At 50.8% G+C, this 14,624-nt stretch overlaps 1 protein-coding gene across 4 annotated transcripts in view; it reads left to right on the forward strand.

The window, feature by feature from the left end:
- Positions 1-14,624, forward strand: part of TBC1D22A (TBC1 domain family member 22A) — a 408,936-nt gene that overhangs the window by 194,256 nt on the left and 200,056 nt on the right. For all 4 annotated transcript variants that reach the window (XM_055374373.2, XM_055374374.2, XM_055374378.2 and 1 more), the window contains one exon: positions 14,437-14,546. In XM_055374373.2, the coding sequence (XP_055230348.1) occupies positions 14,437-14,546 (110 nt within the window). The remainder of the gene's footprint in view (positions 1-14,436; positions 14,547-14,624) is intronic.

Consider the following 14,624-nt stretch of genomic DNA (forward strand, 5'->3'; position numbering starts at 1 on the left):
CTGCTTGGTCAGAGCTGGCCAAGCCCAGCCGTGCCTCCCGGCTTTCTGGGCAGCCTGGCACCCGTCAGTTCACTCTTGTCGGGAGGTTTTCCTATGACTTACTGTCAGCCTGGACTTGGCTTTTCCAGACTCCACGTTTTCTAACGACCTGCCATTGGCATTTGCTTTTTTGACATTTACTTGGCTTCTTGGCCCTCGAAACTGACTGGGTTTACTTAGCCTTTTTAGCGCTGCCTTCAGACACCTCTGAAAGCCTCCTTTAGCTTTGTCCACAGGCTCCTTTTGAATTCTTCTGGCCCAAACCCGCATCAGCTAAGAGCTCTGGTTCCTTGTAGCAGAGGATGGTGTCAAAGACTAACATCTCGTTAGTTAGCAGGGGAATCACACAGTGGGACTGACTGCTAGTGATGGAGCAGGCAAAAGGGCCTGAGTCTGTTCTGTTACCTCCAATTTAACTAAGTGCTTCTTACCTGCCTCCAACAGGAATCTTGTTAATAGTGTGTTTTTCACGGTGTTTGGTACTGGCCTGTTATATAGTGCCATATCAGACATTACGTAGGAGGTACAGTGTTGGACTCATCTTTTTTTTTTTTTTTTTTTTGAGACGGAGTTTTTGCTCTGTTGCCCAGGCTGGACCGCAGCAGCACGATATGGGCTCACTGCAACCTCCTACTCCTGGGTTCAAGCGATTCTTCTGCGTCAGCCTCCTGAGTAGCTGGGATTACAGGCGCCCACCACCACGCCCAGCTAATTTTTGTGTTTTTATTAGAGACGGGTTTTTGCCATGTTGGCTGGGCTGGTCTTGAACTCCTGACCTCAAATGATCCGCCGGCCTCAGCCCTGCAAAGTGCTGGGATTACAGGTGTGAGGCATCACGCCCGGCCTCTTGGCGTCTTTTGGCTCTTTGGCAGTGTCCCCAACCAGGCAGTCTGCTCTGCCACTACCACACAGGCATAGCTGAGGACAAAAGATACCCAGTCCAGGCCAGGTGCGGCGTGGTGGCTCATGCCTGTAATCCCAGCATTTTTGGAGGCCGAGGCGGGTGGATCACGAGGTCAGGAGATCGAGACCATCCTGGCTAACACGGTGAAACCCTGTCTCGACTAAAAAATATAAAAAATTAGCCGGGCGTGGTGGCGGGTGCCTGTAGTCCCAGCTACTTGGGAGGCTGAGGCAGGAGAATGGCGTGAACCCAGGAGGCGGAGCTTGCAGTGAGCCAGTGAGCCGAGACCCTGCCACTACACTCCAGCCTGGGAGACAGAGCGAGACTCCATCTCAAAAAAAAAAAAAAAAAAAAAAAAAAAGATACCCAGTCCGTAGCTAAGAGGACACATCTTCTCAGAGACAAGAAAAAAAAAAACCCGTGCCCAGGACTCCTTCATGGAAGATACAAACACAGATCTTTGAAGCCTCATTTTGAGGCTTAAACTCTTCATTTTCTTGGTAATTAGTGTCAGTCAATGATAATTTACTTTTTATCCTAGGCATCTTTCATATTGAACTCTAATTTCTAGACTGCTTTTGAGTAAACAGAGATATTCATTGTACCATAATATTAAGACAATCTTGTTTTGTAAAAAATCAGTCAAGAACTTTGGAAAATATGGCAAATGATGTCAAGAATCATCCACCTTCCTTATGTATTTGTCCTCAGATTCAATTTGAGTAATTGCTGTAGATTCACACCTAGGTTCTGCCACAGCCAGCTTAAAGACACCAGCACCCTAGCTCATAGTGCGTTTCCGTGTAATTTTGTATTCACGTTACATTTAGCTTTTCAAGTGACTCCAGACATTTCTGAGACCATCCTTAGAGCTTGTATCCACATGAAACAAATACAGAAACTTCAGCAAATGTTCATGTGGTTTTAGTGAAGTTTCCAGATTTCTGTATGGCTTGCAACATTTCATGCTTGCGGTCCTGGTTTTGCATTTTGTAATTCCCATGTGAACATGGCAAAGAAGAAGCTTGAAGTCATTTCTTCAGGTAATTTGTTTGATGGAGACCAGGATTTGAACCCAGACTTTCCATTCAGTAGCCGTTTTCTTCACTCTAGGACGGGGGCACGGATGGCTCTGTCAGGGTTTGAAAGGGACCCCAAGAGCAGCACAGAGGGACTTGGTCAGTGGTCTGAGTGTGGCACAATTGATGGCGTCACCAGCGTCAGAGAGGCATGTGAGAGCCCTGGGGAATTTGCTAGCAGAGAGTATTGTGTGGGTTTGAGTGTGAGTGTGTCTGAGTGTGTATTTTGACAGATTTATCCAGATTGTGTGAGTTGGATTGTTTGGTTTCCTGCATGTTTTCAAAAAGTCACTGCAGGTTCCTGCAGATTTCGTCAGTGGCAGGTGGTTGAACGTACACTTCACAGGCCTCTTGCAAGTCAGCAGGGCTGACTGTGGCCGGCCCTCTGGCCCTGGGGGGAGTGTGCTGTCTGGGAGGAGATGTGGGTGTCTCTAGGATCCCAGCGGAGGACAGCTGGCTTCTGCCCAGGATCGGTGCTCGCCACCTCACTGCCCCTCCTGCTCTGCATGGCTTTAACTGAGAACCACATGAATCAAAGACGGATTTAAGGAACAGTCACAACTGTGTGGAAAACAGCTAAACTTTACCAGACAATAAAGAATGTGAATTAGATCTCACTATAATGAGATGTTTTTACCTTGCCAGTGAGCAGAGCTGAAGAGAAGGTCAAGGTGCTGATAAGGGATTGGTGAGGTGGATGATCTTAGGCCCTGCTGGCTGTAGAATAAACTTCCAGCATGTCTTTCAAATATTTTACCAATATCTCTCAATAAAATGTTCTACTCTTTCACCTGCCAATTTCACTTGAGATGTTTGTCTTAAGGAAATCTCTCTGTGTGGATCACATACCTTATAGAGAAAAGAGGCTTACTGGGGCATTCTTTGTAACAGTGAGATGTTTGAAACGATGCCAGCATCCCACAGTAGGGGTGCGGCTGTGCAGACGAGGAGGTTGCAGTTCTTTACATGATTATGCAGCATCCCGAGGGATGGCTCCAAAGAGCATGTTATAAAATGGGAGATCCCTGTTACAAACGTCAGATTCTGCAGGGCAGAAATGCAACTGTAGTCATGTAACAGCTGAATAAAACCTATGTAGAAACAAATTGGGATAAAATTAGACCAACAGATATCCTGGCTGTGTTTTACATAACGTATCTGTGGCTAATTTCCCTCTTTATTTAGTATTGTGAGTTCCCAAAATTTTTTTTGTGACGATGACTTTAAAAAAATCCGTGCCTGGGCCAGGTGCGGTGGCTCACGCCTGTAATCCCAGCACTTTGGGAGGCTGAGGTTGGTGGATCACGAGGTCAAGAGATCGAGACCATCCTGGCTAACATGGTGAAACCCCATCTCTACTAAAAATACAAAAAAAAAAAAAAATTAGCTGGGCGTGGTGGTGGGCGCCTGTAGTCCCAGCTGCTTGGGAGGCTGAGGCAGGAGAATGGCATGAACTTGGGAGGTGGAGCTTGCAGTGAGCCAAGAAGGAGCGCCACCTCATTATAGCCCGGGTGACAGAGCAAGACTCCGTCTCAAAACAAACAAACAAACAAACAAAAATCAGTGCCTGATCACCTTACCCCATGATGTCTTGGACATGCCCTATAGACCCTGCCTGGGCCACGCAGTGCTCATCACACGGCCCGCCCTGGGTCCCGCAGTGCTCATCACACTGCCTGCCCTGGGTCCCATAGTGCCCAAGGCTGGAAAGGCCCAGGGAGCCTTCAGAGAGCTCTCAGGCCTCCACGATTGTGTGGTGTTCTGCTTTCTCCCGGCCAAGTGTATTGGCTCTGAATGGAGCAGGCCCTTGTTCCTGTGCCTTCCCCAGCTCCCAGCGAGCACTACACATATTGTTCAGGAAAGTAGAAACCTTGGCAAGTATAAAACCCAAGAGACAGGCCATCTTGGAAGCCTGAGAAGGCTCTTCCTTTCTTTTCATTCTTGAATCAATGGTGCACAGGGCAATTTGCAGGCATAAGGTGGGATCCTTCTCCGGGCCCAGGTGCCACTCCGGGCAGGGCATGGGGTCTTTGGGCTGAGCAGGCTCTTCTGCATTCTGGGGCCGTGCACCTCCCCTCCCGGCCTCCAAGCTGCATATTGGGGAGGACACAGTGTGGCTGGTGCCGTGCGCCAGCTTCTCCAGCCTTTGCCTCAGCAGTGGGGAGGCAGGCGCAGGAGCAGGGCATGGGCCCGCAGGGACACCTGTTGTCTGAAGGCTCTCGGGAGCTGACTGGCCACTGTTCCTTCTATGTGCTCTGATCTTGGGTCCAGCAGGAGCGATGCACGTTTTCGTGGGGTGCTGAGATGTTCACTTGTGATAACAGAGCACCAGGACTTGAGTGTGGGCAACGCAGCTGCCTGTTAGTGTGAGGGCCGGACTCCTGCCCCTCCTTGGCTGCCAGCGGCGTCTGTTTGATTTTCTGGCAGGTGCACAGTAATTGGCTGTGCAGTTGTTGGAGCCTTGGTTTCATGCTGCTCTGTGTAGGAAGGCTGGGCCATCCGAAACACATTCTTTGTGTGAAGCCTCTTTAGGGTAGGCATGGAGAACAAGCAGGGCTATTTGCAAATGATATGGGTATCTGTCACTTAGGAAGAAGTTTATTTGTGGGGCTGTTCTGCAGTCACGCCTTTTGAGTACCTTCTGGGCATGTGGAGGCCCCTCTGGCGCTCCCCACCTACAGATGACCTGCAGAGCATGCGGCCTCTGCCAGCCAGGAAGGCCTGAGAAGCTGGAAGGGAAGGACCCTCTTTGTTAAAGGGAGGCCCATATGTTCTTTTCAGTGGATCATGTTTCTTTTTGTTGAGAAATTGAAGTGCCATACAATTGATTAATTTTTTTCAAACAGAAGTATACTGAAAAACATCCCGAAAGAAAGCAGTCTTAGTTTGCCTTGGCTTTGTGCTATAATATACATGGACGGTCTGTCCAATTTTAGTTTTGATACAGTAACCTCATATCCTTCTGTGATTATATCCATCCAGTTTGGATAGTTACAGTGCAAGCAGTTTTTTACCTGATTTTTATGGTCCATTTTCTGGATATAATAGAGAGGGAGGAGTGTTTTGAAATGTATTGGTTCTGGATGGATGGGCCAGCAGGGGCACTGAGGGCTGAGGGGTCGAGTTGCCAACCCGATTCCTGGCAAGGCCATGCCTGTTGAGTGACCACAGCCAGCCTTTCACGTGGGCTCGTTAGAAGTGCGACAGGGGCCACAGCCACGCTGGGCCCTGGCGAGCTGCACGCCCGTTCTTGCTCTGAGTGGTGGGGTTCCCAGCTGGGATGTAAGCAGCACCCAGACAGGAGCAGAACTTTGGGGCCGAGCGTTGGAGTGATTTATCGAAGACCAAGGATTGATGAGAAAAGGGACTTAAGCTTCTGTAAGTGGCTCCAACCAAAGTCACCTTGCTGGAGCGGTCAGTGAACGCTGGATTGTCAGAGCAGCAAGCTCTTCCAGTTAGCACTTTGGGATGCTAGCTGCCTCATCTGAACAGCAGAGGAACCTGCATTGTGTTTTTCAGTGAGTGTATTTCTTGATTTGTCGTTGTGTTATTAACAGTAAAGTGCAAGGGCACCTTCTCCACACCAGCGTGCCATTTTGCCATCTGACCTGTGGGGGCGGGGTGCCCCGCCCATTCTCATTTGTTATGGGGCCTTGTCTTATTGCCGACTCCCCTGCCAGACCATGAGCCATGGATGTGCAGGGCCTGGGATTGTTTTTCTCCTGGATTCTGATGGCCCCTGTCTCGGTACCAGGTGCACTGTCTGGGCTCGGCAGATCTCTGGATTTTAAAGCCTTCGGCGTGCTTTGTCAGATTGTTTTGCAGAATGCATTCGCCGTCTCCGGAGCAGCAAATGGAGAACTGTGTTTTGAGTGGTCCTTGTGCTTCAGAGGGTCTGTTTCTTGTTACTTGTATCAGTGGGGGAATCTTGGCCAGTTTTATTGGTGAGCTTGGTGAATCTTACTGAATTTATTTAGTAACTAATACACACAGGCAGAGCCCTGAGCAGGGGTGACATCTCGGCAGCAGGCACGACGTCTGCCTCATCGCGTCCCCATGGCCGGTGGCCTGGTGTGGGGTTTCGTGATGGTGCAGTCATTGGTTCTCCGGCAGTGTGTTTGCTACCTGGAGGGGCAGCTGTGGTGGGCCCACATCTTTCTCGTGTGCCTCAGCAGTGCTGGGCCAGCAGGCCCCAGGTGGCAGCATCTCCACCCGCCTGTGCCCACCTCGTTTCCACAGCACTGGCTTCATCACGTCCCTCCCTGACACCTGCCCACGTGCGGTGGGCTGGCTCCTCACACCTCCCGCAGCCATGCCGCTTTCCTGGGGCCCTGTGCTGAGGGCACCACTCTAACAAACAGCTATCTTCTGGCGCTTCCCATCCCTCTACAGGGAAGTCTCTGGGGCCTCCGCATCACGCTCCCCACAAGCTCTTCCTCCTCCTTCCGTCTGTGAACTCTCTGCCTTCCTTCCCATCACCTGCGCTCTATCCGATCCTGCCGCCCTCCAGGCTTGGTTGGAATGCCAGTGGCTCTGTGCTCATGCTTTCCAGCCCGGTCGGGCTCCGTGCCCTCTGCCCCGTCACCCTATTCATTCTCCACCTGGCAGGTTCCAGCTCACACAGCACGGCTGTGTGAGCTGCGTCCCTCTGTAACAGACGGTCGAAAGCATCGGGAGAGCCCGTGAGTCTGTGAGTCAGAGGAGCTCATGGGCACGGCCTCTCTTCCAGGCACTAACATGTTCTTTGTTTCGTCCTCGCTTTTCTCCCCGTCCCACAGTTTCTCACACATAGAAGTGTTTGATATTTGTTAATAGAAGAAATCACTGTTTCAACAAACAGCTTTTCTGTGAACCAAAACTCCTACTCACAGCATTATTGAAACATTAAAGATCCAGTCAAGCCACAAGAATACTATGAGATTGGAATTTTTGCTTTTTGCAAAAGTGACCTCATCAAAACGAGGACGGCAAAAGATACAGAAGGTTTCTTTCACTTTTTACTGCAGTATCTATCCCATAGTTGATATTTTCCCAAGTGTTGCCTGCAGACTTTTTCCACATGGAATTTGGTACCAAGTTCTTGATACAAAAAGTAGGCCAGCTGCTTCACAGACACTGTCCTGTTCCCAGGCCCTGAGGCCTCCTGCTTTGGGTTTTGGGGTTGGAGACTCCTGACTGCGGGTCTGCTTGCGGGTGGTGGGATGGGAAACAGCCGTGCTGTTGGTGAGAAGAGTGTGTTGGTTCTCATCATTTGGGATCACTCTTGGGGCTGGCAGTTGATCGCTGGAGCTGGCCTGATGCTGCCACCTCATCTAGCCATGCTGAGGGCGTTGTCCTTGTCCTGTGATAATTGTCTGCCAACGTCTCGCCCTCCCACCGTATGCCCACGCTTGTGGGCTGCAGGCGGACGGCCCAAGCTTACAGCCGTGGAGCAAAGTCGGGAACTGTGACTGTGGTTCAGTCTGTGTAACCTTGATTGAGTTGAACGTTATCCATATTAGAATTAAACATTCCCGCACTAGAGCCATTTGATCATAACGTTAGTTGTTTTTGCTGAACCAAAGAGTTTGGCGAATTTATAGTCTTGAGTTGTTATGCCACTCTCACCAAGGCAGGACTTTTTTCTCCATCCTGGAACCCAAATCTACGTAATGAAGTGTTCAAATCTCTCTCACCAAAGTACTGGAGTTTCCAATTTAAAACTCCCAAGTTGGGAAATGCAAAAGATTAGATCCATAGAGCAATTCCATCTTGCTTATAAAACAGAACACTTTTGATTACCAGTTAAGCTCCTAATTAAGTGAAGAGGCTTATTGCAGGGTTTGTGCAGTGCAGGTGATGAATGTAGTGGTAACGGCAATAGCTCCCTCCTTGGCACTCCCCGTCGGGGCTGGCTCTTACCCACAGCGTTTGTGCTATAGGTGACTGCTCTCCATACCTTGCTACCAGTGTCCTGGAAACCTTTGAAATGAAAGGAGCTGTTTACATTGGAGGGATTTTCCCCTTTCCCCAGTACCAAGCTCTTCCATGTAGTTTAATATGAGAGAGAACTTAACCCGCATCAAGCCTTTTTGTTTTCGAGAACCCCCTGGTAATTACAAGCTACGATTCCATTGCACCCCCTGGTAATTACAAGCTATGATTCCAGTGCACCCCCTGGTAATTACAAGCTACGATTCCAGTGCACCCCCTGGTAATTACAAGCTATGATTCCAGTCCTCTACTCCTGTTCCAGAGGCTGATGTCGTCTCACAGAGGTGGGGTGGGAGGCCGTGAGGGAAATGAGCCCCTTAGGAGACCCAGAGCTTGGGTGGCCTTGTGGTGACGGGCTCTTTTGCTGAATGACAGGAGAGGCACCCACGCACTGTGTGGCATGGCTGCGGGTTTGTTGTATTTCTGGAGTTAGACCTGCCTGGAGTTGGAGCTGCACAAGGGAGGCTCCGGCATGGATGCTCCTTACTGAGTCAGAGGCCTCCATGCTGTGCGGGGTCCTGCTGTGAACCCGATGAAAAGCATGTAGACTAATCAGGCAGAGCCCTGGTTCATGGCCAGGCTCTGCCACTTCCTAGCGCAGGACCTGGGCATGTTACCTGCAGCCTCCTTACCTGCGCAGCATGGCATGGACCCCACAGGGGGCTTTTGGATGGAGTGGGATCATGCGTGGACGTGTGGGCCCCCACGCAGAAAGTCCTGCTGTGGAAACACACAAGTGCTTTGTCAGTTGGTGGGCAGGCGTCCTCACTGCGTGGCCGGCGGTCCTGAGTGGGCAGGCGTCCTCACTGCGTGGCCGGCGGTCCTGAGTGGGCAGCCTTCATCACCAGGACCATCTGGATTTTTAGCCCATCCATCCCACTGTTTAATCTTCTGACCCTTTTTGTTTTCTGGATGTGGAAAGAGGGGCCAAGAATTTCTGCTCTTTGTTTCCCTAAAACAGCTTTTCGCATACTGCAGAGTGGCAATTATATCCGCACGTGGTTTTCTCCTGACCAAGCTAAATATCCTCCATTTCAAAAACTTAGCTTTGTATACCTACCCACCATTCATCCACCCGTCTACCCGTATCCATCTGTCCACTCGTCCATCTCTCCATCCACGTGGACTGGTGGAGTCTCAGGCTGGACGTGGTGACTGTGCAGTGCTATACCCACCTTGTAGCACTGGCCCTGCCCACTGAATGCCAGCAGCACCCCCCACCCTAATCATTCTGACCCCCAAATGCCCTGAAAGTTTCTCAAAACATTCACAAGGGGAGTACCACCACCCGTGGGATCTTCTGCTCTAGGGGTATTTATCTGAGGAAAAGACAGGCCTTATTTAAACTGTTCTAAGTGGCTTAAACATTGTTTTTTTCTGTTGCAGAAATAACTGCTCATTGTGAAAATTGACATTCCCTTTTACTCTCTGCCCTTCTGCAGAAAATAGTGCAAATTTCCCGCCCCACTCCCCCCACCTTGCAGGAGTGTTCAGACATTCCTGTGTGTGGCATCCCTGGATGATGCCCCTCTGTGTAGATTTCTGTAGATGCAGTGGTAGACTTTTCCATGTAAATGGAGCTGTTGATAAAGGTGGGCTTATTTTACAATTTGGTTTTTTTCCTTAATACTATAGCAGGGCAGCATTTTCAAAGAAGGTTAGTTAAATCATCCGCCAAAGCCTTTCTGTGGTCTAAGAAGGCAGGCGAGATGGTTTTTAACTCAGTGTCTGTTTTTATGTGCCATGACTTCACATTTTGTTGTGGTCCACTTGGGCCTGCTGATCTTCTGCCCTGGGCTGTGGGAGCCTCTTCTGCCTCCTCCAGGTTCCCTTGGGGTTAGCCTGTGCACTCGCCACCCCACCACCTTGTGGGCTCTTTGGGGTCAGGACTCACACTTTTCTCAACTTGGTGTCCCCAGAGTATAGGGGACGGGGCTGCCCCTTGTAGGGAGGTGCGGTGACTGATGTAGGGGAAGAAAGGGCCAAATGCAGTTCCAGAACACTGTTATACATGCTGGTGTTAATGTTTATAATTAAATGAGAAAAGTAAAAGATAGAATCATATTTCAGATGGAAACACGCTGGTTTAGGTTTCATTATTTTTAATTATGTGTTTGCAAAAATGTCACCTTAGAAAGTCCGCACAGTGGCCCATCTCTGTCATGGCTCCCAGGCTGTCATGGTCCTTCCTGGCTGGGAGGAAGCTGAGGTTATATACATCTCCCCTCGCCCTCCCCACAGCCCAGGGATGCCTGTGAATTACCCACCTCCTGGAATCCAGCTGCTTTGAGGCAGCTTGGGCATGTCTTCATGGCCCAGGAAGAAATCTCTAAGCCCAGATCTCCCAAGGCCCCAGGGCCTGAGAGCCGCCCCCTGCCTGACCCCCACCCCCAAGGGCCACAGCCATGGCTGCCATTTCATTAGGCCCCGCCCTCCATTGATTGGCATCTGGTTCTGCTTCCCTTCTCTGCTTTCATCTGTGTATTGATCATTTTTTCCTTTGAATCGTGTTTCTTCCTTTGAACCCTGGGATTACTTGGAATTACCATGTCTGTTTTCCTTTCTCATTTGTGATCTTACCTGAAAAATCTTTTTTTCGATTGGTGTCAGTGCTGTCATCTCTGCTGTACTATGGAGTGACACATATTTTGGGAGATAAATCCGTCCTCCTTGTTGTGGCTTGCCCGGCTGTGAGCATCCCAATGCTGGTCGATGCAGGCCCCAGCCATGAGGCTTCCCAGGTCGTGCCTCGTTCCAGTTTGCTCCCTTCTCGTTCTCCCTCCTTGCCTCACGGGTGGCAGCATGCCTGGCGGACAGTGTGTACCGTTGAGTGGGAAGGTCTTGGGTTAAAATCTGTCATGGGTGTTGGCCATCTCCGAGTCTTGATTCAGAGACCATTCTCACCCCACAGTGGACTCTGGTCCTTGGGGCAGGTGGTTTTGTGGATCAGCATGTAACAGATAGAAGCCAGGGAAAACCTGCTGATCTTGCCTGCAGTTCCGCCTGGGCCATACACCCAGGGACAGGGCTTCTCTGGGTGGTCTTGGACCTTCCCAGGCTATCTCCCCAGGGGCCAGACACACCAGCCCGTGGGTATTTTCTGCAGCTTGTCCTGGCCCTGACCCCGCTGTCACAGCCTGGAGTCCAGAGTGCCCTGTGCCACTCTGTGTGCCTTTGCCAAAGTGGGGGATGCTTTCTCTGGCAGGGGATATTTATCTCATTCTAACAATAAGGGTAATTCCAATTCTCCTGGCGTTTAGAAGACAAATCACCGCGGGGACTCTCTGAGTTAAATGCCATTACTTCATTACCTTGAAGAGTAACAAATGGCCCATTGTGAGAAATGACACCTAGAATAGGCCACTGACATTTCCTCAGATAAAATAACAAGCCAGCTAAACAGACCAAGAGAGCGAGGCTCCTGCCTGGCTCACGCGGCGCCTGGCTCTGCGAGTCGGAGCTGCCACAGCCCAGCTGCATCTGTGCACTCGAGCAGAGGCTGTCAAGGTCTGGGAGGCCTTAGTTCCCTGTTTACTCTTATTACCTCTGAGGAAACGTCTCCATGCTTGGAAGGCCCTTGAAAGAGGATACGTCGATGGGAAACTTCTCAGAGGAAGCCCGCTGATGATTGCTGCTGATTCAGTTCCCTGAGAAGAGGAAATAAAATCAGACCCACTCTAGGCCCGCAGAACGTGGAGTTGATTCTGCCCAAAGTGTTTTCCCAGGGAGGAAGTGATGCCCAGGGGAGGCCACTTACCCTCCTGTCTATGTGCTTGGCTTTTGCTGCCGGTCCTTCCAGTAGGAAAGGCGTTACGAGGGGGCTGGACTTGGAGTCCAGGCAGGCCTGTCCTGCTCACTCCCGCCATTGCCTCACAAAGCACACTGATCAGCGCGTGGAGGCTTAGTTTCTGCATCTGTGAACCGGCAGAAATAACACCTCCCACCTTGGGCTGCCCTGGGAAATTGGGAGACAGGGCCTTTCCCTGGGAGTCCCTGTGGGGGCTTCATCAGAGGGTGTGCTCAGGTCAACCCGGGCTCCTGCGCCAGCAGAGTTTTGAGACCAGACACCTTGCCACTTGCTGGAGGGAGAGCCTGCAGCCCGGCAGGGAGCTGGTGGGTGGGCAGAACCACCAGGAGAGTGCTGGTGTCATGGACACACCCGGCTGGGAGGAGGGTCAGGGGACAGAGCCATGGCCAGCCAGCAGCACTTGTCATCCTAGCCCCGCATTCGAGGAATGGGGAACTGGGACCTGCCTTCTAGGGTGAAAACACGGGCCAAGAGAGTGAGGGCCTGGTTGCACCCGGTATGCTGTGGACAATGGTGTCCTTCACAAGCCCGGGTCCCAGGAGGAACCCATCCATTTCCCCATGCCACTGGGTGACTCCGACACCTAACATTGATGTTTTCAATCTTTAAAGTCACTTGTTTTCCCCTTTAATTCATGAGCATCCTGAGGGCGTCAGGTCTCTCACTCATGTCTGTGCCTGGTGCCTGGCGTATAGGGACAGATCCCGCCCACGGGACCGGCTCTCTGTGTCCATATTACCCCTTGGTGGAGACAGCCCAGGGTCTACCAGCCGAGGCATGCAGAGACGTGGCGTGGCCTGGCCTGGCCGTAGGGGTGCGGCTCAGTCGTGAAGAGGAGTGAGGCATTGACACGGGCTGCCGCATGGATGACTCTGGAGAACATTGTGCTCAGTGAGAAGGAGCCAGTCACAGAGGGCCGCAGAGCCTGATTCCAGCAGTGTGAAATGTCCAGAATAGGCAACTCCATAGAGACAGAGGCAGGTTCGTGGTTGCCAGGCGTGGGGTGGGGAGTGGGGAGCGGCTGCTGAAGGGTCCAGGGTTTCTTTCTGTGGTGACGCTTGTGACCCTACTCAAGAGCACTCCGTCGCACACGCTAAAGAGTGGGTTTTATGGCGGATGAATTATCTCTCCGTTTACAAAACCCAGAACCAAATCAAAGCAATACCCATGGAGTGACTGAGGGTCCACCCCCAGCACCCCAGAGAGAGGAGTGATGTGCGAACTGGCTGGAATCCGCCCACCCTCCCACGTTCCCGCAGGTCCCGCCATGTTGGATGTGTCCAGGGCTGTCGCCTCCCTGTCCAGGCCCTCGAGCGCCCAGCTGCTCACTCCTGCTGGAGGGTCAGACACGGAGGCGCTATTCCCCTTTTATCCTGCTGGTTCTGGGGTGAACCAAGAACCGTGGGAGGTGGCGTGTCACCTCGTCTCTTCCAGTCACACACTTCAGTGTGAATTAGCAATTGTGCAGGGCTGCGACTGGGGAAGCAGCGCGATGGGATAGGACTGTACACAACACGAATGTGAGGTGGGCCTCTGGGTCCTCAGGGAGCACTTAGGGACCTGGGTTCTGGGACCAGTAGGTGGGGCTGCATCTGGCACCCCCCTCCCCATGTGTACCAGGCTGCTCGGCATAGCCACGGCCCTGCCCCTCTTTACCCCACTGTTGTCAGGGGCTCAAGGGTGGTGACAGCAGAGTGGTGACAGCTGAAATGAGCACGCACATTCACAGTGCGCAGGAGAGGGCCTGGCACATCAGCAGACCCCGGTCAACACCAGCGGCGTCATCATCCGTATCATGATTGTGATGTTTATCTGCTTCAACCTTTCTACATATATTCCGGGTTGAAATGTTTCTTTTCTTAAAGAACGTTTTCCTTGCGAAGATGCCATGCAAATAAAACTAAAGTAAAAAAAAAATTAAAAATAGGGAAGATAATTTTTAAAACATTTATGAGTATTTTGCTGGATGACAACAGTTTTGTAAGGATCTAAAATTAGTTTGTTCAGATATCTGATAAGCCATTTCAATGAGGCATCTGTTTTGCATTTTAAAAACTTTTAGATTGTGTTTTCTCATTCGGTTTTTTGTACTTTAAGAAGGAAATTATTTAGAGTGCCATTGTCTGTTCTATCTTTGACGCACATCTGTGGTATGGCTTTCTGGGGTTTTGATCATAGCATGGAAGTATTTACCCAGTGCAGTTTTGGAAACTCTAACTTTGGAAAGAGGTTTTTAGAGGAATTATTGCCAAATGAATATGTAAATATATCAGAAGCAGAGTTTTCAAAATCTTAGGAAAAAACTTTCAGATCTGTTAGGATTAAGTAATATATTCTATTTTCTCTCTTATTAGAATGTGAAATGCCTGAGAAGCAATAATTTATAATGTATTAATTATGTTAATTAATTGGAGAGGATTCAGAATATTAATTATCTGCAACTAATTAGGTGTTAAGATTGAGAAGCATTAAGTGATGAGGTGGAAGGCTGCATGAGTCATTTAGCTAGACTGATGAGAGTGGGTGGAGGGAGCTGGATGCAGGCTCAGCTTTCTTCCTCCGTGGGCCTCCTCGTGGGTCGAGGTCCCGTGTGGCTAAGTCTCCTTGTCTTTTGCATGCTCGGCGCCGCCCAGAGGCAGAGGAGGTGGACACGGTGGACGTCTCCGGCGTGCCGGCAGAGGTGCTGCGCAACATCGAGGCCGACACCTACTGGTGCATGAGCAAGCTGCTGGATGGCATTCAGGTGAGCGCCCGCGCCCACGGGACACAGCCCACGCCCACAGCCGCTGCGGTGAAGAGAGCCTGAGGCCTTAGGCTGCTC

Source organism: Gorilla gorilla, chromosome 23 (genome assembly GCF_029281585.2).
Source record: "Gorilla gorilla gorilla isolate KB3781 chromosome 23, NHGRI_mGorGor1-v2.1_pri, whole genome shotgun sequence".
Classification (NCBI taxonomy): domain Eukaryota; kingdom Metazoa; phylum Chordata; class Mammalia; order Primates; family Hominidae; genus Gorilla; species Gorilla gorilla.